General features: G+C 44.1%; 1 protein-coding gene across 2 annotated transcripts in view; it reads left to right on the top strand.

Moving 5' to 3' along the window:
* ATP10A (ATPase phospholipid transporting 10A (putative)) overlaps positions 1-23,625 on the top strand; it is a 191,658-nt gene that overhangs the window by 154,228 nt on the left and 13,805 nt on the right. For both annotated transcript variants that reach the window (XM_059371731.1, XM_059371732.1), the window contains 5 exons: positions 2,354-2,942; positions 10,689-10,792; positions 10,888-11,014; positions 16,850-17,034; positions 22,320-22,647. In XM_059371731.1, coding sequence (XP_059227714.1) covers positions 2,354-2,942; positions 10,689-10,792; positions 10,888-11,014; positions 16,850-17,034; positions 22,320-22,647 — 1,333 coding nt within the window. The remainder of the gene's footprint in view (positions 1-2,353; positions 2,943-10,688; positions 10,793-10,887; positions 11,015-16,849; positions 17,035-22,319; positions 22,648-23,625) is intronic.

The raw sequence follows: 23,625 nt of genomic DNA, 5'->3' as shown, positions 1-23,625 counted from the left end.
AGCACCTCTCAGGTTTAATGGGAGGTTAGCAGCAGGCTTCATGGAGGGCTGCTCACTGGTTCTGTGGTGCTGTCCCCGGGCTATGGTGGGCAGGTAAGGGAATTGGGGCCAAGTGGAGAGGAAAAACTTCTGAGCCCATGATGGGTGGGACATACAACAACCTATGGAGTGGGGCTGCCCTGCATAATCTACAATAAAGTTCAGGGTTCCTAATTCTCAAGAGAGTGAATGGGACAGGCTCAGGGCCCAGACAAATCTCCTGGACTTGAATCCTGACTTTACCAACTGGCTGAGTGGCTTTGGGCAAGCCATTCCCCTCCTATGCCTTAGGCACCTTATCTGTGACAGGGGGGTAGTGGTGAGGGTTTAGAGGAAGGGCTCAGAGAAGGTTTTAGCATACAATAAATGTATTTGATGTAAAAAGGGTCTTTAACATTGTCTTTCAAGGATAAGTGTCAAGAATCAATCACAAGTTACTTAAGGTGGTAGTAACAGCAATACCCAAGTTGGTTTTTTGGGGGGTTAATTATAAGGTTTTCTGTGAAGAGAGTAAAGTTGCATGTGCAAACATGTCCTCTATAATCCTGGTTGTTCTCAGAAAGTCCTGTACTCACTGGGAGGAGTGTGTGGAGGGGGGGAGGGGGTGCACCTAAGGAGGGATGTGCATAATGAAGCTAAGCAACTTTAAATGGGTAAAAATAAAGATACCATGGGGCTAGATGCATGCCATAGGTCTGCCCCTCAACCCCCCACTCTCCCAGACCCCTTTTCCTCCTCTGAGTCAACCCTTCTAGCAGGTTCCACTGATGGAACCATTGGTGTGGGATGTGGGGTAAACCAATGGTCTCTGCCCTCTTCACAGCAGCAGATCTGGCAGTAACACAGCCCCCTGCCCCCATGCTCCTGCTCCTGCCACATGACCTGCAAAAGCCCCAGGGGGCCTGGTAAATTCAGAGCAGACAAGGTCCCTCCACCTGGAGACCACAGGATTGCGCCATCTGCCTTAGGCGAGAGGATTTCCTGGTGCAGCTCACCTCTTAGCTGCCCAGCATCCCTTATCTGGCCTTTGGGTTCTTCCACCGCCCTATATTCAGTCCCGCTGGCATGCATCCCTGGAGAAGTGTCTGGTTTCTAGTTAGACCTGTCTGAGACTCCGGCATTGTTGCAACTACTGAGTAAGTGAGGGAGACCCTAATGTAACTGAGGCATGTGATGATGGTCACATACGCAGTGCCTTCCACATAGGGAGCAGAATATTTAATCCCCCACTCTCTGAAGACGAGTAGGTCTCTGAATGCACTCCCCTTGCTACATACTCGTCAGTGCTATCTCCCAGGGTATTTGGAGCCAGCAGGAGCTCCAGTGTGACTGCTTGAAACTGCCCCTTGAATATATAGCACATTTAAAGTCATAACAGGAACAAAGAAGAAACACCTTTATCAAAATTGGTCCCATGTTCCCTGCTTTACCAAATGCCTGACTTTTCTGCAGGCTATTACATAACTTATAACTTTGGACACATGGGAAAAAGGATGAAAATTGAAAGCTAACTATAATTCAATGTTTTGCTTGTTGCAACATTTGCTCTAGATCCATCTTCTAGTAGGAAGTTTAAAATAGGCATATTATACTAGCATTAGTAAACAGTACTCGTTTAAATAAAGTATTGCTGTTGCTCCATCAGTGAGCTTTTTGGAATGCTGGCAAATGTATATAACTGTCATTTTGTTGTTTTCATTTCTTGTTAGAAGACAAGTGATTTATTGTGGCTTTAAAAAAATGTGCTAAATGATTTGAATCCTGAATTTGTCCAAGCATTTAATTTGTTTATGAAATTTCTTTTGGGTTTGGGAGTGTTATTTAAATTTTATATGGACACAGCTCAAAGGACTATATAAGCTGGTCTTTTGTCAATGCTTCTTGTGATTGGGTGGGGTGGGGAAGCTGGGTTTTGTGCCAGGCAGTAGTGACAAGTATGCTCTTCTGAACCTTTTCGGCAAGCAGTGGGACACTACAGTATGGGGATAGGTAGACAAGGAGATTATCTCAAAGCCTACAGGTACCGCTAGCCACACACTCCCTGAGTCAGTCCCAGGCCTCTATCTGGCTACCCAGGTGATATCATTCTAAAAGAATGTATACTGCTAATTTTTAAGTGAAATGGAAGAGGCCAAAGAATGGTCTCAAGGAAGAAATGCTGGCTCTAGTTGCAGTTTCTAGCCTATCCTCCAAAATCTAGGAAATGGGAACTCTGTGCTCTGAGCCCCCACTAGGAAAGTGGGGGAGTGCCTGTGGCAGTTTGGGTGAGGCCTCTGGATATACCTCATGTATCTTCTAACTGCTTCTCTTGCAGGTGAGGGTGAGATTTGAGGTGAAGTCCCCTGTGAAGACGATAGAAGACTTCCTACGGAGGTTCTCACCGAGCCGCCTGACCTCAGGCTGCAGCAGCATTGGGAGCCTGGCCACCAGCAAAGCCGCCCACAAGTCAGGGTCCAACTTTCTGTCCACCCTACCCAATGACAGCACACTGTTCAAGCTGGAGGAGAGGCTAGGCCAGCCAGCTGCGGCCATCGCCAGCAATGGCTATAGCAGCGGGGCTGCAAGCTGGGCCCCAGAGCACACTGCCCAGGAGCAGAAGCTAGAGCTGGAGCAGGAGCAGGAACGGGAGCTGCGCTATGAGGCAGAGAGCCCCGATGAGGCAGCGCTTGTGTATGCTGCCCGGGCCTACAACTGCGCGCTGGTGGACCGGCTGCATGACCAGGTGTCCGTGGAACTGCCCCACCTGGGCAGGCTCACCTTTGAGCTCCTGCACACACTGGGTTTCGACTCCATCCGCAAGAGAATGTCAGTGGTGATCCGGCATCCACTCACCGATGAGATCAATGTCTACACCAAAGGAGCTGACTCAGTGGTCATGGACCTCTTGCTCCCCTGCTCCTCAGGTATCTAGCTCCCCTCCACTGGGCAGTAACCCCCCAGGTCCAGGTTGGAAGTCCCAAGAAATTAGCCCCTTCCCTCAGTCCCTCAGTCCCTTCTCATGGGTAAAGTGATTTCTATTGAGCTTTTTCTAAAGCAATGTCCATCAGAGATTTGCCTTTCTGGATCACCCTTTCCTCCTTTGAGGAGTTTGGACTAGAATGCACTAGGGGTGGGGGATAGAGGGCTTCAGTACCTGAACTCACCTTAGAACAGTGGGGTCGGGGGTCACTCAGGGTGAGGCCTAGCATCATTTTAAATCTGGACAATGAAAGTTAAGAACTTTTAGACTAGATGTTCCAGAGTGTTCTTTCCTACTCTGTGATTGCCTGGACCAGGGCGGCTGTGAAGCCAGGTCATGGTTTATAGCCCAGTTGTGGAGCTGCCTCAAGCCACAATGAGAGCCTACGTGGTGGAGGCTGCTGGCTGCTCAGCCACTGTCATCTGTTCCACCTTTGCACAGAGCAGCTCCCTCTCAGTTTCTTTTGTGTACCAGAGTTCCATATAACTTCTGTATTAAAAAAAGAGGAATTTGAAAACCACTGGTGTTAGTGGAAATTTATCCAGGAGAAGGGCTTGCTTGAACCTCCTTCTAGGCCTTGTCTTCTGGGCCTTACAATGGCCTAGGTTCCCATTTCTAAACCTGGTCACCCTTCCTCTCTACTTGGAAGGTGAAGCCTTACACATCTGACCTCCAGGGGGGAAAGGTGGGATGGCGATGAGGATGCTGCTGTCAGATGGCTCTGCTGCCTGGCCTCCATAGTCCCCCTGTCTGTTGTATACTGAAAACATCTCTAGGCACGGCCTGCTATGAAACCCTATCCACAGGGTATATAGCCTTTCCAGCGCTCTGGGATGGAGCTAGAGAATACTTTACTTCCATAATCCTTTCACTGTAATCTCAGTGCCTCAGAGCAGGACTCCTGGCTCCCAAGTGCAGCCCCACTTCCTTGTGGGAAAGTGTCCTGGAGGATCGCTGCAGATGAAATCCTTTTCCCTTGGCAGAGCTGTTGCCTCCCAGTTTGTAAACATGTCTCTGAAAACAGTTTGGACAGCTTTTCATGGCAATAACCTACCAGAGGGCAGGATTTGCCTTTCCACCCCAGGGGTTCCATGTTGGAGTGGACATAGAATCTGATTCATAGGCTGATTTTGCATTCCAAGAATTTTCTTCATTGTGCGTTTCTGTAGGTTGCCTTTTAATTTCCTTGATTGTTTCCTTTGCTGTGCAGAAAGATTTTATTTTAATGTAATCCCGATAGTTTTTTTGGTCGTTTGTTTGTTTTGGTTTTTTGTTTGTTTGGGGTTCTTCTTTGTTTTCATTTTTTGTTTGTTTTTTTGGGGGGTTTTATTTCGGGACACCTAGCTAAAAAAATGTTGCTATGGCCAGTGTCAGAGAAATCACTGCCTATGTTCTCTTCTAGGATTTTTATGGTTTCAGGTCTCCATTTTAAGTCTTTAATCCATTTTGAGTTTATTTGTGTATATGATGTAAGATAGTCCAGTTTCATTCTTCTGCATGTGGCTGTCCAATTTTCCCACCATTTATTGCGGGGTAAAAAATGACAATGAAGGAAAAGACAAACACGTGGACTCTAAACAATATGATGCTAAGCAACCTAAAAAGAAAGAAAGAAAGAAAATGAATATACAGTGGTCCAAAACCTATGGGATGCAGCAAAAGGGACCATAAGAGGGAAATACATAGCAATGGAGGCTTACCTCAAAAAAAAAACAAGAAAAAGCTCCAACAATGTAACCTTACACCTAAAGGAATTAGTAAAAGAAGAACAAAGACCAAGAGGAGTAGAAGGAAGGAAATAGTAAAGACCATAGCAAAAATAAATGACATATAGACCAAAACAAAACAAAAGTGGAAAAAAATATTTGAAACAAAGAGTTTGTTCTTTTGAAAAAGATAAACAAAATTGATAAAACCCTTAGCCAGGTTCATCAATTTAAAAAAAAAAGGACCCAAATAAAACCAGAAACAAGAAAGGAGAAGTAAAAACTAACACCACAGAAATACGAAAAAATTATATGCCAACAAATTGGACAACCTAGAAGAAATAGATGAAATTCTAGCAACATACAATATTCTTAAATTGAAGAAGAAATAGAAAGATTTTCTATAGAAAATAGAAATGGAAAATTTTCTATTTCAAGAAGAAATAGAAAATCTGAACAGACTAATAGTAGCAAATTTGAATTGATAATCAAAAAACCAAATAAAATAAAAGTCCAGGACCATATGGATTCATAGATGAATTCTGCCTAACCTTTACAAGAGAAGTAATACCTATTCTCAAACTGTTCTAAAAAAGAGAAGAGGAAGGAAAGCTTCCAAATACATTTTACAAGCCTCCTTTATTCTGAAATCTGATTTTGTATCTGCAAAGGAAAACAGCTATGGCAATTATCTGTGCAGATTTAATTCTACTGTTAAATAAAAAATCATCTTTGTGCTATTCCACAGCCTTTCATAAAAGATAATTTAATGGCCACGGTATTTCAGATTTTACCACATACAGCAAGTCATATATAAGGTAAAAGGCCTGGAGTAGCACAAGCAAACAAGGGTAGGATGGTAGGACAGGGTGGAAAGTAGGACCCCCTCCATACAGAGAGGGCCAGAGACTGTTCTGAGCTGTGCAAGGGACAAAAGAGCAACCAAGAAGGCTGCAGCAGTCACCACACTTGTACTTTGTTGGCAGATCACTCTTTTAAATGAGGAAGCAGCCTCAAATTTCTTAAGCCTCAAAGTGCAAACAAACAACTCCTACCACTCATAGTCAACTTCAAGGTCAGGGTGGGGGGTTTGTTTGCTGGGAGACTCTATGCAGGCTGGGGAGCCTTGTAGCCCCCTCCACCTAATCCTGCAGCCCCAATGTAGCTTTGCTCTTGTGCTCACCTCCTCTGCTACTGTCCATCTCCTGCAGGTCTCTGGAAGGAAATTATTACCCATATCTAGATAACTATAGCTAAGAAGCAAAGCCTTCTATCTTTTCCACCATGAAAGAGACACTTAAAAGGATGACATTGGCTCAGTTGGTTAAGCAGCTGCCTTCGGCTCAGGTCATGATCCCAGCGTCCTGGAATCGAGTCCCACATCCGGCTCCTTGCTCTGCGGGGAGCCTGCTTCTCCCTCTGACTCTGCCTGCCACTCTGTCTGCCTATGCTCGCTCTCGCTCGCGCTCTCTCTCTGACAAATAAATAAATAAAATCTTTAAAAAAAAAAAAAAAAAAAGGATGACATTGCTCTAGTTACAAATTGCTCAAACCATGGCATCGAGAGGGACAAATTAAAAATAAACCATTTGTATAGCTCTCCACCTTACTCTGGGAATTTCCAAGCAGTGTGCAGGTCAGATAGGTTGGGACAAGGAAGAGCTACATGTAGACATCCAGCAACTTAAGATTCAGGAGGTTCCAAGACCCTGTTGGGTTCTCAAGAGAGGAGCTGTCACCTTGGGAGGTCACTTTGAAGATATCCACTGGTGACACCCTGGTACTATGTATAAATCATTCAACTTCTACTTTGTGGGTTGGTTCTGTGTGGAGAGGAACAGGCTTGCAGAGCACTTCACCAGAGCCATTATAGCCAAGCTGCTGTGCCTGTGTGCTGGTGATAAAATGAGGTAGGCACACAAGTATTATCCTCCGGATTCCTTCCGATCTTTAAGACCTTTTTTCAAAGAGATTTAACACTTTTACCAAAAAAAGAGAAGAGGAGGCTATGCTGATTTTGGATGTGACTGTATTAGAGTGTGTTGTGTTCTTAGGACGCGACTGTGTCTTGGACATTGTGTGGGATCAGGTAGAAAGCAAGGACTCCACCCCACCACGGTACCTATAGACATCTGTTCAAATCCTAGGTCTACATTTATGGGCTAAAATGACCCTGAGTAAGTCACTTAACATTGTTTGCCTGTTTCCCCTCCACACAAAGGAAATCAGGATGCGGACCTCATAGGAAGCCCCTATCCAAGCTCCTAGCACAGTGTCTGGTCTGATGTTAAGTACAGAGTACAAGTTTAGGTCCTTTTCCCTTTTCTCTGGTTCCTTCCCCTTAAGATACACTTCTTGAGGTGTGGTACAGTTGCCACGTGGTGTGCTGTTTAAAACACAAACACCCAGACTGCTCCAGACTCCGGACTCTGGACTCCAGACTCCGGAGAGTAGCCCACCACCTGGCATGGGCCTCACACACTCCTGCTATTGAGTAAATCAGTAAATGCATGCATGAAAAAGGAAGGGAATTCACCTTCTTGTTCTACCACCTGGCCAAGATTAATCTCCCTATAAGAGAAATAAATTTGACTCAAGTATAGAAGAAATGGAAATACCACTTTGAGCGTTTTAGACCACATGTCAAAATCATGAGTCAGAGTGGCCATTTTCCTCTGAGAATGTCCTCAGAGCATTGCCAGGCATGCTCTGGTAGGGACTCGGCTGCGGTGTCCAACTGTACTGCTCAGCCAGAGCCGGAGTAGGCTCCTTTCACTCCTCCTGCATTTTGAGGTCAGTGAGGTGGGAGTCATCTTTAAAGACAGATGGGAGCTGTTACTGTTTGACACTTTGCATACCCTCCCAATCCTTCCCCAACCAGCACCCAGATGTGGCTACAGGGACCTTCTCTGTGGGCTCCTCAGGCTGCCACCACCCATCAGAAGGCTCTAGGTAGCATTGGTTCCACTTCTGCCCATGATGTTGCTCATAACCCGGGCAGCTGTGTTGCAGACCCAGAATTCTTCCCACTACCTTAAATAGAAAAGCCCATGGGCTCTGCGTTGCTTGTAGAATATCAGAAAGAAGAGGCTGATATTGCGTGAGTATCACTTAAAATACAATGCGACTGTTAGAATGCCTGTAGTCTGAGATGAGCCGAAGAGCCAGGCTGACCACCTAACTCTGGGGGTCCATGGGTTTGCTTTCTAGGACATTGCCCAATACACTCTTTGCAGGTGCCCCCAGCTCCTCGGTGCTCATCCACTTTGAGTTTGAGTTCTTTCTACCATCTTGACCCCTCCATCAGAATATAGACATATCCCAGCATTCACAAAGAACGAATCCTACAAACCCTAACATTGGCTCTTCCCAGTGACTGTGCAATCACTGGTGTGGTGGGAAACTCCAAGGGAGAGGTCAAGTAAGAATCAGAAACAAGGTCTTACCTCAAGTGGCAGAGCAGGCTGTGTTTGCAAGTCTGGAGGAGTGAGGGGATGAGGCAGGGCAGTCGCTGCTTCTCTCCCTGAAGGTCTGGGTGGGCTCTGTCCCAGGCTCTGCTGTGAGTGGCCCTGTACAGAGCAGCTCTGTATGGCTGCCTTTGGGATCACTCACACAATTCATCCAGGGCACCTAGCGTGCTGAGCTGCCTGGCCTGCTTCCTCTAGCTCATCAGGTCTGTTTTGACCAAGTGTTCAGTCTCAGCCCCTGTACGCTGCTGCTTTCCTAGAGTGCAGTCTTCCCCTCCCCTCCCCTCTCTGTTATTATTATATAACAATAATAGCCATATTGTTATTATTCTAATTCCAAAGGCCCTCAGATAGATGCGTCTTTGCTCCAGTAATAGTCAACATCTGGAATACTGTTATTATCCCCTTCTGAGAATTGTTACCACAGTATCAGGAGTAAAATAGTAGTCAAAATTAAGATGTCATCTTTTCAGTGTCATTTTTTCAGGAAATTTAAATTCCTAAAGCAAAGCAATCAAGGGCAGTGTTTCCCCTCTCTCTTTTTTTCATTATTGCTCCCTTAAGGAGCCTTTTTAGACATTTTTAAATTATCTCCCTGTGACATTTTAATGCCACAGATATGCTGTATATTTGTTTATGTACTGTCTGTATATCAGTGCCTAAGTATGTTTTAGGTATATAAGTAAAATTATTTCTGGGCTTTTTTTAAATTTTTTTTTTTTGCCCCAGAACCAATATTTTAGGCCCTTGGGGGTACTATCTTCTCTATGGAGAACACATGTCTGAGAGGTGAAAGTGTTCCTCCCAGATCCAGTTTGCCTAGGACCTGACTCAGGTTGTAGACAGCCTGTCTTAGACCAGGGGTGGAAGTAGAGTTGCCAGATTTAGCAAACAAAATATATTGAATGCCAAGTAAAATTTGAATTTTAGATGAAAAACATAATATTTTTAATAAAAGTATGTCTTATGTGATATTTGCACATCTTATATTCTGTCTGGTAAAACTACTGGTGTTCTGGGGATAGAAACTGCACTTTCTATTAAAGTACAATTTTTCGGGGTGCCTGGGTGGCTCAGTGGGTTAAAGCCTCTGCCTTCAGCTCAGGTCATGATCGCAGGGTCTTGGGATCGGCTCTCTTCTCAGCAGGGAGCCTGCTTCCTCCTCTCTTTCTCTGCCTGCCTCTCTGCCTACTTGTAATTTCTGTCAAATAAATAAATAAAATCTTTAAAAAAAAATAAAGTACAATTTTTCACAAACTGGAAGATAATTACCTTTGTTTATATCTACCTCCTGGGCCAGTGAACACCACTGGATCACTCCTAATAAAGCTTTGTTTAGGGACACCTGGGTGGTTCAGCCAGTTAAGCATTTGCCTTCTGCTCAGGTCATGATGCCAGGGTTTTGGGATTGAGTCCCGTGTCAGGCTCCTTGCTTAGCGGGGAGCCTGCCACTCCCCATGCTTGTGCTCTCTCTCTTTCTCTCTCTGACAAGTAAATAAAATCTCAAATAATTCTTTGTTTATATGAGCGTCTCATTTCAACAAATGTCATTAGTAACAGTCAGAAATATGATGTGGTTCCTTTTAAAATAAACTTTACTTTAAATTTTATGTGAAACGTGTATACTACGTACACATGATGACATGGACCCGGGGTGAATCTAGTGTGGAGGGCTCCACACGTGTCTCTTACTGGAGGTTGTGGGAGTAAGTCACAGGGGAAGAATGCTCTTGTGACATTCCTGCTTAAGGCACTGCAACAAAATGCAATTCTAAATGCAGCCAGCTAGAGCACTGGTCCTGAGACCCAGGCATCATATACTTTCATCATGCACAAACCAAAGTGCGTTATGCCTTTCCACACATAATTGGCGACCCATGGAAATGGTCGACTTGGGAAAGTGTGTGTCAGCTTGTCGTGGATGCCACAGTCGGGTGAGGCTCTGAGTCAGCACTTCTGAAGTTTGCTAATTAAGCAGTAAGTCTACTCAGCTGTGTCTACAGGAAGCCAAAAGGGGTGTGTGTTTAGAGAACTCTTACTAGTGGACTTAGCTTTTTCTTTGTAATTGAGGTAAAAAAAAAAAAAAAAACTCATATGACCTAAAATTTACCATCTCAGTACAGTAATGTTAAGTGGATTCACATAGCTGGTCAACAGATCTCCAAAACTTTACCTTGCAAAGCAAACTCTTTACCCACAGGACAGTTCCTCTTGTCTCCCCACGCCTCCACCCCTGGCACCACTGTTCTGCTTTCCGTGTCTGTGAGTATAACTACTCCAAAACATGGAGTATAACTACTCCAAAACATGGCTGTTTTCATGGAAAGCTAGCCAGAAGCTGGGGGAGAGGAGCTTCTGGACTGGAGCCTCTGGGGTGGTGCTGGCCTCTCTTGTTGCCTGCACGTGCAAAGTTGTTTCAACACCATGCAAAGCTGCCTGAGGTCTGTGGAGCGGTCCACCAACCGCTGGATACTGTTATTTGTACTTACCTGTGTTTCTGCTTCTACCCCAACCTAGATGACGCCAGAGGAAGGCATCAAAAGAAAATCCGAAGCAAGACTCAGAATTACCTCAACCTGTATGCCGTGGAAGGCCTGCGCACCTTGTGCATCGCCAAGAGGGTGAGTGGGCGCCACCGCCACAGGAGCACGGGTGCTGACCGCCACCCTCACGGTGCTCAGCGCCTGCATGGCACTCACCAGTGTGTCTCATGTAGGTTCTGAGTGAAGAAGAGTATGCCTGTTGGTTGCAAAACCACTTAGAAGCAGAATCTTCCCTGGACAACCGCGAAGAGCTGCTTTTCCAGTCTGCCATTCGCCTGGAAACGAATCTGCATCTGTTGGGTAATTATGCACATGGGCAAGAGTTGCACCAAGCAGTGTGGAATTTGCAGAGACCGTCCTGGATGGGGTCCTGACATGGCTGTAGTCACTGGCAGCTCTGCACCTGCCGGGCATGGTTCAGGAGCTGCCTGGTCTGATGCTAGCACGTCCCCCAGGCCCAGCCACCCCTGACAGAACATTCACACCACAGCCTGTCTCTGTGATATTCCATGTGTCCCACCAGGCACCCAGTGACACCTGACTTGCCTCTCCTTAAACCCTGCTTTTCCACCAAAAATAGAGATGAGGGCTCACTCCACCTCCTACCCCTGACACAAAAAGAAACTGTTGGACTCCAGAAATGGCTGCACTTTACATCTTATGAATGTTTCATAGATTCAATTTGGATGAAAAGAAAATGAGCTCATTTTTGCTAAAATGTGCCCATTTGCTACTGTGGTCATATTAGTATATATAAGAATATTTATTTTAATATTTAAAATATTTAATACTAAGTTTGTATTAAATTAGCTGAGTCTTTATATATGTGCTCTCTGTGACCACAGCAGGAATGGATTGTGATCAGCACACAGCCCATCCCGTGGTTCCAGTAGTCAGATGGTATATCTGGGGCATGGAGAACCTGGAGTTCATCCCTCTTCATTTAATACAGAAAGGCTGTAATTCATTTGGTCTTGCTCCCTGGATGAAGGAGTTGGGCTACCTATGTATCTGTATATGCATATCTAATATAATGATTAATATGTTCCATAGCATAACAGACACACTTAATATAATATTCTTTTTTGCCTGTGCTGTCTTATAGGCAGGCATGCACTGCTCAAAAAAGCCCCAAGATCTAGATGCACAGAGATCTCATGAGCAGTATTCCTGGGGGGGGGGGGTGATTAAATGAAACACTTGGAAGACAGCTGTGCTTTTTCTAGCCTGCCAGGTTTTGATTTACTGCACTAGGACTATTCATATCTAGAACATACTTCTCCAGAAGACTCTGTTGATCATACCTGTGGGATAGACAGGGGTTCCTGCTGGTCTTCCTGGCCCATAGACAGGTTGTACCTGTCTTACTTCTCTGTCCCTTCACTGCAGGGCACTCTCCCTGGAGAGCTCTGACTCCCAAATGGAGTAAAATTTGCTTCCCCAGTCCTTTCTGCCGGTGGGCACTGGTCCTACTCTGTGGAGCAAGGCAGATGGAATCTCTTCCCTTTTCCACAGGGTGAGACCTTAACTGTTGGAGGACTTGGCTGTGAGTCCCCATGCTGTCCACCTATATTTTTAGGCACCCCTACTTTTCCTTCTTTCAGAATCTACAAGCCTTGCCTTGGTTGTCCAGTTCTGGCTCTGTCCCCTAGAGACCATAAGACCCTGGGCAAGTGACACTGTCTTTTTGGCATCCCAGTCTCCTTGGCTGCCGGGTAATAATCCTGGGGAAGAACAAAGTGGGTGCCAAGTGAAGCACTAATGAGGTCCAAGCACAGGGTCTAGTATTCAGATGCACATGGTGAGGAGTCTGAGGTCACTGCCTTCACATATGGGGAATTGCTTTCTAGCTTGGATTCTGATATTTGCTTGGGCAGCTATGTAAGCATCTAAAAGTAAGGTTTTTTACTTATCCCTATTCCAGTTTTTTTTCTGTTGGGGCTGGGATAGTAGAATTTTTCAGCATCTTGATTCAGCCACATTCTGCTGTCATCCTGAGTGGATGCTTATCTCCAGGGGTGTGTCAGATGGCTCTGAGGTGAGTCAGTGAAGGAACTACTGGAGTGCCCATAGTGGGCACCATCAGTGTGCTGGAGTCTGGTCATGCCTGCTGGGGAGAGCCTCTCCATACATTTTCAGTAATTTTGCAGACACCTATTGTTGTTTCGCATAATTTCCAGGAATTTTTGCATAGCTTTTTGATGCTGTTGGTAGTTTGACATCGGCCAAGGTGGGTGTATTTGTACTACAGAAATGGGAAAATGCAACAAATCAGCTTCCCTCCTGCTAGCTGGTTGTTAAACACTTAGCATCTCCTGCAGCCTGGGCTATTTATGGTTCAGATGATGAGCCAGCCTGAGCTGGAGAATAGGAGAGCCACCGCCTTAGTGTTCACCACAGCTTTATCCACAGACACTGTACTCCAACTTCTCTGGTTCATTTTTAAGAAATGTAAAGTAAGCCATTTATATATATATATATTTTTTTTTAAGATGTTATTTATTTATTTGACAGAGAGAGAGGGAAGCAAGCTCCCTGCTGAGCAGAGAGCCCGATGCAGGGCTCGATCCCAGGACCCTGAGATCATGACCTGAGCCAAAGGCAGAGGCTTAACCCACTGAGCCACCCAGGCGCCCCAAGCCATTTATATTTTTAATAAGCCCACAGCCAAATACTGTTTCTAAATATTTTCATTTATATTCTTACATTAAATAACATCAGAGAACTACAGAAGAAGGGTCACCACTTACACTGTGTGCTTGAAATTTCCTTTTCCATACTGTTCTGGCCAAGAACCTTAATTCAAAGGACAACATTCTGTTCCCTTTCCCTGACGTTCCTGTTTGTTTTTCCAGATGTCATCTGGAACTCCCCTCACATGAAAGGCCACCTGACATTTGTTCACAGTGAAACATGGTGGCACAAGCTTGAACCCTACTACCTACCCCGTTATAACACTCAAAATGCCAGGTCCTCCCGAGGCTCAGGCTGTAGAGAGGTGGCATTTACTCTAAGTCGCAGAGATTCTATTGCTAATAAGCTACTTTAAAGAGCTAAAGAAAGACCACTGTGTTTCCAGGTAATTTTTAAAGGACTGTTCCCTGAGATTTATCTTTATCCTCAGCTCAAATACTTTATCCTCAGATACTCTTTATCCCTAGCCATATTTCATGCTGAGATAGACATACTTTACATAATTCTCTTTCTGAGTTCAATAATATTCTGTGTTTGATTCAAAGCTGCACATAGAGGTTAGGATCAGCAACCCAGTCAGGGCCCATTATTTGGCCAGTTAGCTCCTGAAATGAAGGTGCTTTATTTTCAAGGTGTTAGGTTTTCCCCGAAGGACTGAATTTATCTCTGAGTCCATCCCTGCCTTTTTTTTTTTTTTTCTCTCAGAGGACATTTATCAAGGAGCTCTGGCTAAGCAGCCAGTATACAAAGGTGGGGAGTTACAAGGCCCCTCTAGGAAGTTGCTGTCTAGTGAAGGATGGGTAAATGGCTGAATTACACACAAAGCTGTGTTCCACAGTCAAAGTTCTCCTAGAGCAGCCGTACAGGTCAGAGGTTTGGAGCATGAGACATACTGTGTATGGAATACTGTAGCCCTTGCATTGCTAACTAATCTTTCACACCTTTGCTTCCCACATCTGTATGGTGGGGATAATTGTAGTACTCACATGTTAGGGATGTTACAGAAACTTTTGCCTGGCATTTAATAATTCATCAGGGTGGGGCACCTGGTTGGCTCAGTGGGTTAAGCCTCTGCCTTCAGCTCAGGTCATGATCTCAGGGTTCTGGGATCGAGCCCCAAGTCAGGCTCTCTGCTCAGTGGGGAGCCTGCTTCCCCCTCTCTCTCTGCCTGCCTCTCTGCCTACTTGTGATCTCTCTCTCTCTCTCTCTCTGTCAAATAATAAAAAATTAAAAAAAATAATTCATCAGGGTTAGCCATCATTATGATTATTCCATAATCACTGTTGTTATTAAGTATGAACAAGATTTTTTTTTAGAGAGAGAGAGCACACACAGGGGGAGGGACAGATGGAGAGACAAACTCTAACAAGGCTCCGTGCTGAGCACAGGGGCCCAATGATGCAGGGCTTGATCTCACGACCCTGAGTTCATGACCTGAGCCAAAATCAAGAGTTGGATACTTAACCAACTATGCCACCCAGGTGCCCCTGAATAAGACATTTTGAGTACATGGAGACAGACATGATCATCCCTCCCCCTTCCCTTGGATATCCAGGAATGTGCCACAACATAAGTGATACTTAGGATCTCTTGGTAGATATCAGCTCTGTTGGATGGTGAAAATAGGGAGCCAGAGACCTAGAGCATACCGTTTCTTCCCGTCCTAGAACCAGGGGTCTGGGGGATGGGAGAAGGTCCAAGACCAGATGGCCTTCCAGTGCCTGGGTTATCAAAAATATGCTCACAATGAACATGGAGCATAACATGGTTTTATTCCTAAGCAGACTTTGAGCTCTACACCCCTGCCTCGTCCTCCTCTTGAGGACTCTGTGATTCAGAGCTGAGGGCAGCTTGGGTGCAATATCTTGTCCTCCTTTTCTGGGCCCTTAGCCTTCTGTTCCCACTTAGGCTTCTGGTGCATTCAAATAAAAGATAGGCCCAGGTCCAACACACTGCACAGACTGCATGAGTTGTAAGAGAGAAGACTGCCACTTACCCTTGAGGGGCCTTCTGGAGAGCTGGTCCAACAGGCGTGTGATTTGTGAAAGTGCATTATAGTATATACTTAAGAAATGCATGCTTTTTGTACACGTATTATGCTCATGTACATGTACATGACTCCACCCTCCCTATACCTGCCAACTCATCTGTTCTAGGAGGAGAAAGGAAAGTGGTGTCTATTTTAGTCATTCAGGCTGTCATAGCAAAGTACCACGGACTGGACAGCTTAAACAGCAGACATTGATTTCTCACAGTTATGGAGGCTGGAAGTTCCATATCAAAGTGGCGGCCAGTTCGGTTCATTAAAGGACTCTCTTCCTGGCTTGCAGATGGCTATCTTCCTTCTGTATCCTTGAATGATGGAGGGAGATCATCTCTCTTATGTCCCTTATTTTAAGGGCATTAACCTCATTCATGAGTATTCTACCTTCCCACCTGATGCCATCACAGTGAGGGTTAGGGCTTCAATCTATGAATTATGGGGACACATTCAGCCTGTATCAGCCTCTCAGCACAGGGAACAGTGTCACATAAAAGAGAAGGGCAGGGCCAGTGAGGTGTCCTTGGTCAGTGCTATACTTCCAGAGGGAAGATAGAGACCATCTCATTAAGTTGGCAATGGGAAAAAACCTGAGGGTGACCTGGAGAGCACCTTTCTGCACTGGGTATAAAATGTGTCCCAATGTACAGAAGACTGTGTAGGGAGACCCACTGCTTATTAATTATGTTTGTGGAAAAGGTACATTCTGGGTAATGTTGATTTTGAGAAATAATGGGCTTGTGTGGTCTGCTTAGGCAGCTCACAGTAAACACTGCTGAGAGCATAGCTTGTGGATATCATGGATAATATTTAAAACTTTTTCATCCTTCAGAATATGGTCATTCCTACCATCTCCCCACAAGCTTGGTTTCCAAGTTATCTGTTATGTCAAAAGTTAGCTGCCTGGGGGGCGCCTGGGTGGCTCAGTGGATTAAGCCGCTGCCTTTCGCTCAGGTCATGATCTCAGGGTCTTGGGATCGAGTCCCGCATCGGGCTCTCTGCTCAGCAGGGAGCCTGCTTCCCTTCCTCTCTCTCTGCCTGCCTCTCCATCTACTTGTGATTTCTCTCTGTCAAATAAATAAATAAAATCTTAAAAAAAAAAATTAGCCGCCTGTTAGGAAGCATTGGAAGTGCTTTTTCGTAAGTACAGAGAATTATGTTTGGTGCTTCACAGCTATTCTGACTCATTCTTGACTGTGTGCGTGTCAATCGAGGGAGATACTGAAAGTGTTCACAAGGGTCTGGAAATGAGTCATCATCCACATGAGAAAGGCACCAAGCAGGTCCCAATCTATGGGGTCATGCTAGCATCGCTGCTATGTTGGCAGTGGCATCCGTGCCTCATAAGGGTCTGAGGGCATGTGCAGAGGGGGCTCACCTACACTTGCACGTTTGACCAGGTGCCACTGGGATTGAAGATCGCCTGCAAGATGGAGTCCCAGAAACCATTGCTAAATTGCGTCAAGCAGGCCTGCAGATTTGGGTTCTCACTGGTGACAAACAAGAAACAGCCATTAACATTGCCTATGCCTGCAAACTGCTGGACCATGATGAGGAAGTCATCACCCTGAATGCTGAGTCCCAGGTATGTAGGTTTCCAGGAAGCCGTGCTCTGCCTGGGGCAGCTTCATACCCACCCAGCCTCATGGCAGCAGGAATGCCTTCCGTTTCTATGCCCTCTACCTCTGTGTTTACATCTGTGTTGGGTTCCTTGCATGTTTCTTACCATTGCCTAGAAGGATGTGGGATTTGGTGGGATTTCTTAATTTCTAAGGGATGCATCTCTGGACTTTATTAATGCAAAGTTAAGTCTGATTTTCCCTGACATATTCATGTCAACAATATTGGAGAATTGTTTCATGAGTCACACAAGTCTGCATACCAGTCTGTTCAACACTGATATACTCAGGATGGGATGGGTCACCTTGCGGACGCTTCGCTGGGCACCTAGACTTTTCATCCAGTCACATTTATCTATTTAAATCTCCAAGTATGTAGGGTGTATCTACTTCTCATAAACCTGGCCTGGGCTCCGATTCCTTGAATGACCTCCCACTTGAAACGTCTTTTTGAACTGTATGATGAGGTCTGATTCTTTTTTTCTTTTTCTTTTTCTTTTACAGATTATCATTTAGCTGTTACATTTAAGATGTGTCTAGCCACAAAGATTATTCCTATGTATTCTTCGAAAAGCTTTGTAGTTTATTGCTGTACCTTTAGACATATTCCATTTTATGTGGAATTTTGTCTAAGGTTCAGGTCAAACTTCATTCTTCTGCATATAGCTCACTCATCCAGCACCATTTGTTGAAAAGCCTTTTTTTCCCACTAAATCATCTTTACACCCTTGTTGAAAATCAGTTGGTCATGTTTTTTAAGATCTATTTCTGGACATTCTATTCTGTTGCACTGACCTGCATGTCTATCCCTTCACCAGTGTCATGCTGCCCTGTGGAGTATAGAAGTCTTAATATTGGTAGTTTTCTTTCTTTTCTTTTCTTTTTTTTTTTCCTGATTATTCTTTCTGTTTTCAATCCCTCCATTCCCTTTCCTGCCTTCCTTTGGGTTCCTTAAAACATTTTTTAGTAACATGTTTTAGTATCCTTAAAACATTTTAATATATCTCATTTCTTTGATAACACTTTACTTGGGTTTTTAGCTTCTTTTTTTTTTTTCCTAGAAAATAGAAAATACAATATGCATTCTTAAGTCATCAGTACAATCAGTATTTTGCTACTTCAAGTAGAATGAAGTCTTGTCACACCATGTGTCCCTTTACCTCTTTACTTTGTAGGCATCTTCTATGAAAGCTACAGAGATGGAAATCCTTGTCAGATAATTTGTGCATTCAATCAAAAAGCATACTTTAAAGATGTCAAAAGGGAAAGAATAGCCCATTTTATTTATGTGAATATTGAGAATTTCTGTCACACTTCTTTCATCCCCAGTGTTAAAAGCATCCTTGTGGCATTTTTTTTCTTCTTGTCTGAAAAACTTCCTTCAGCAATTCCTTTAAAGTAGGTCTACTGCCAACAGATTCTCTTACTTTCCTTTGTTCAGAGAATGTGTTTATTTCACCATGGTTTCTAGGTGAAATCAAGAGTCATCCAAATCATTGTTACCCTATAGCTAATGCAACATTTTTTTCTGGATGTTTTGATTGATTGATTGATTGATTTTGCCTTTAAGCAGTTTGTTTATGGTGTGTTTGGGCACAGAATTTTTCAGATTGATACTCTGGGATTTGCTGAGCTACTTGAATCTGTGGGGTTATGTCTTTCACTAAATTTGGCAGGTTTTTAGCCATTTTTTATTTCTTCAGACATTTTTTTCTACACTGCAATTTCTCCTCTTCTTCTGGAAGACTGATGACATGAATGTCAGGTCTTCTAGTTTGTCTCAAGGCTCCCTGAGGCTGTCTTCATTTTTTTTATTTTTTTTTTCTCTTGGTAAAATTGGTTAATTTCTGTTGATCTTTGAGTTCACTGACTTTTTCTTCTGTTATCTCCTTTCTGCTGTTGGGCTATTTAGTGATGTTTTAAAAAATAAACTTTATATGCACAATGGTTTTAAATTTATAGAAAAATTAGAACGATAGTATTGAAAGTTCCAAAATAATCCATACCAAAATTTTCCTGTTATTAACATCTGTAACAGTAATCAATGAACCAATATTGACATGTTATTACTTACTAAAATCTATACTTGGGGAGCGCCTGGGTGGCTCAGTGGGTTAAGGCTTCTGCCTTTGGTTTGGGTCATGATCCCAGGGTCCTGGAATCGAGCCCCACATCAGGCTGCCTGCTCAGCAGGGAGCCTGCTTCCTCCTCTCTCTCTGCCTGCCTCTCTGCCTACTTGTGATCTCTGTGTATCAAGTAAATAAATGAAATCTTTGAAAAAATAAAATAAAATCTATACTTGGGGTGCCTGGGTGTTCCAAGATTAAGCATCCAACTCTTGATTTTGGCTCAGGTCATGATCTCAGGGATGTGGGATCAAGCCCCACATTGGGCTCTGTGCTGGGCATGGAGCCTGCTTGAGATTAATAACAATAATAATAATAATAATAATAATAATACTTCCTCCACCTCTAAATAATAATAATAATTATAATAATAATAAATAAAATAAAATCTGTGCTATGTTCACATTGTCTTAATTTTTACCTAATGTCCTTTTTGTGTTCCAGGATCTCATACAGAATATCACATTATATTTAACTGTCATGTTTCCTTGGGCTCTTACTGGCTGTAATAGTTTCTTAAATTTTCTCTTTTTGATGACTTGAGAGTACTAATCAGTTATTTTAAAGAATACCCTTATATGGGGATTGGTCGGGTGTTTTTCTAAAAGTGCCTAAAGTGCCATTTTCATCATTGTATCACATCATATTAATAAGTACATTCTATCAACATGATGTGCCACTGTTGGTTTTATGTTTGTCAGCTTTCTCCACTGTAAGCCAATTATTTTTACTCCTTTCCATATTGTACTCTTTGGAAGGAAGGGACTATGCACAGTTCACACTCAAGAGTGTGGAGTTCTATTTCCCCTCCTTGAGGAGGGAATATCTACATAAATTACTTAGAAACCAATGAGCTGCTTATTTTGGTTTAGACTTTTTTGGGTTTTGTTTTGTTTTGTTTTGTTTGGGGGGGTTCTAAAATCTCTATTGGTTCTTCTTTATATTTTGTCTTTTTTGTGAGACTTTCTTTCTATTCATCTAGAATGTCCACTCTTATTAGATAGAGCATTTTTATAATAGATGTTTCAGAGTCTTTCTCAAATAATTCTGGTATCTGTGACATCTTCACTTTGGCTTTTGTTGACTGTCTTTTTTCACATGCATTGAGAATTTCCTGCTTCTTTGCATGCTGATGAATTTGGGGTTGTATTGTAGGCATTTTGAATGACAATGGTTATTTTAAAATTCTGTGAAGAATTTAGATATATTCAAGGCAGGTAATCAGCCGTCTTAGATACAGGCTTCAAGCTCTGAACAGCCTCTGGGTGGCCGTTTTGATGTCAGTTTTGTGTAGCCTTTACCAAGCTGTTAGACTCTGTCTCACATTTTTGCCACCCCTTAATAAAAGTTGGGAACTTGGGTGGCAGTCTATCCCTAGTTCAATTCTCAAAAGTCTTTGTTATGCCATTTAGGATTATGTCTATGTGTGCATGGTTTGTGGGTGAGTCCAAGAATTAATAAGCCATGCTATGGGGTCAGCTGACCAAGCTCTTCTCTCTTCACCATTTTTTTTTTAAGTACTTTCTGGTTCTCTGAGACTCCCCTTTCCAGTCCTCTGGCCAGAAAGCTGGGTTTGAGTTACCTTGCTCTACTTTGTACTTCTGCCCCACACCTCTATCCAAGACCAAGTGGTGATAGGACAGAGAGAAAAAGGCAGAAGTTATCTTAACACCACAGGACCACGGCTTCTCTAATAGAGTCTTTGGCAACAGATTGTCCTGCTGCCATAATAGCAAAATTACCTGGGGCTGGGATCCAGAGAATAGAGAAAAAGATAAATAAAAGTGGGATTTCCCCTATCTTCTCTGTGCATTGGGGGTTCTCTTTTCCACTCCTCCAGCAGGGGCAGGAATAGGGGGTAAGGGTTGGATTTCTCCTGGAGCTCTCTCTGTCCCTGTGTTGGCTCCTACTTCTAGGTTTTATGATGCTTGGGTACAGACCAGAGGGAAAATGGAAAACTCACCCACCTGTCCAGTGTACTTAGAACACTAGTCTTCCTCTCCAATGCAACAGCTACTGTTTATTTTCAAAGTCCTCAAACAGTTGCTCTGTGACTTCTCTATTCGACTGCCATAGCTGCTTTCAGTGGGGGAGACAGGGTGGATGTGCTTACTCTAGTTTACCTTAGCAGGGCTTGGTGCTAGCACAAGGGAACTCAGGGTGTTTGTAGAATGAGATTTCACATCCTCTTCCAGCCCCACCTCAGTTACTGCCATTCCCAGCCCCACCCTAGAAGCAAATCTCTCCCTCTTCATAGCCTGTAATGCTTTTGCACATCCTAATCTGTGACTTCCTGTGATTGATTATATGTTCAGCTGCTGCCATTTGTTCAGGAACTAATAACTGTGTCTTCTTAGTCTTCCTTTTTCTTGTCTCACTTTTCTAAATACAAAAGGCCCTCAATAAGCACTTACTGACACAGCTGGATTTCCAGGGTGCGTTGCAGGAAATTGGTTGCTTACCCAGTGGGCTCACTGTCCACAGAGGTCCAAGAACTACTTGCCTTCCCTGGAGTGTGTTTACTCCTGGAAATTGTCACCTCTCTTATTTCCCCTGACCCCTTGGTCTCTTCTATAAGTTTTCCTATTCTTTCTGGAACTCAGGTACAGTTTTGGAACTCAGGTACAGTTTTATTGCCAATAAAAGCCTCAGAAATTATGCTTTTTAAAAACATTATTTCCCTGGCCAACTGGAGAGCTTAGGGAAACCCTGATAATTACACTTCTTTAGAGGATAATCATAATAAAGACTTCTAAAAGGTTTCGTACCTCACAAGCAAGCAAAAATGGCTGAGTAAAGCCCTCAGAGAAGTACAGAGGGGTGCGTGTTAGACTCCCTCAGCCTAACCAGCCAGCAGTTTAGCCATAGTACAGTCGGATTTTGCAAACGGAAGACATTCTCGTCTAACGTCCACAGAGTGTAATGGGTAGTGAAGTGGAGTCTTATCAAAACCCTAGACAAGCTCATCCTCTTCATGTGGACAGTTATCATCTTCAGTGAACTTCCCTTCTGGGCAGAGCCTGCAGCCTGGTGCCCTTGATGTGATCAAACTATCAGTGTTGAGGAAGGTAAGAGAATGCGTGGTACAGCTGAGTGAACAGCGCTTCCTCTCATGTCCATTTCAGGAGGCCTGTGCGGCCTTGCTAGACCAGTGTCTACACTACGTGCAGTCCAGGATCCCCTGCAGCACCCCTGAGAAGACTGCAGGCAACGTGAGCGTGGGGTTCTCCCCTGTCTGCCCACCTTCCACGTCCACCACCTCTGGCCCCAGCCTGAGCCTCGTGATCGATGGGAGAAGTCTGGCCTATGCCCTTGAGAAAAACCTAGAAGACAAATTTCTCTTTCTCGCTAAGCAGTGCCGTTCAGTCCTTTGCTGTCGCTCGACACCTCTACAGAAGAGTATGGTGGTGAAACTAGTCAGAAGCAAGCTCAAGGCCATGACCCTGGCCATAGGCAAGTATCCAAGCCAGCCAGGCTAGACCCTATGTAAATGAGTAGACTCTGTCTTATGCAGCTGCTTCCTGTGGATGCATCCTGGAGTTTCCACCCTGTCGGTGCTATACTGTAAGATGGGAAAACACTTCCTTTCTCTTTTTTCTGTTTATAAATTCACACCCAGTGCAAGAAAATAAGCAGCCTGTTTGAAATATAAAACATGGACTTGAAAACCACAAAGTGTGGCACAACAGTTATAGCTTGTATATATAGCTGTATATAGTTATACAATGGAGGTTTAAGAAGACAAAGCTGACACTGTTTCTTGGGAGACAGGAGACTAGACATTTCCTGTTCCAGGCAGCCTCTGCCACAGCAGAGCCCTGCATACTAAGTATTGTTTCAGAACACCTTAAAAAGAAGGCCCTCTTCAGGGGCTTCTGGTCACCATGACCCAACTGGAGTGCAAAACTCCATAATACTGCAAGAACCCAGAGATCTGATGGTGATCCGAATCCCTGTTGCTTCTTAACCTTTGAACTTTACTGATTGTTCCAAGACAAGCATGTAATTAAATGAATCCATGTGAGTAGTTGCTAAACCTTACAGTATTTCCTTAAGAACTGTGCATCTAATGGTGGCTTTTCCTTGCAGACTTTTAGCCTGGAGAGCCTTCTAGGGTCCTCTCCAGTGCTACCCAGTCCTCACCTCCCTCCTCCCAGGGCATCATCCCCACCCACTCTGGCTGGGGTGCCATCTGCAGCCACGTTCGGGGACTTAGCAGCACCATCTGCTGGTGAGGGCTGGGAAAGACTGCAGGTAGCCCAGGGAAAGGGGTGATCCCTTTATCCCCAGATACCAAAAAAGTTTGGTCTCCCTGAATATAGAATCTATACCTAGGTGAGATTTGGTTCTGAAATAAAAGATCCTCGCCTATCAATAATGATTACAGTGTTTTCTGCAAAGGGTCTTTGACAGTTTCCTGATATGGGGATT

Source organism: Mustela nigripes, chromosome 13 (assembly GCF_022355385.1).
Source record: "Mustela nigripes isolate SB6536 chromosome 13, MUSNIG.SB6536, whole genome shotgun sequence".
NCBI classification, from domain to species: Eukaryota; Metazoa; Chordata; class Mammalia; order Carnivora; family Mustelidae; genus Mustela; species Mustela nigripes.
Note: the sequence above shows the minus strand (reverse complement) of the source record. Positions and strands in the feature narration are given on the sequence as shown.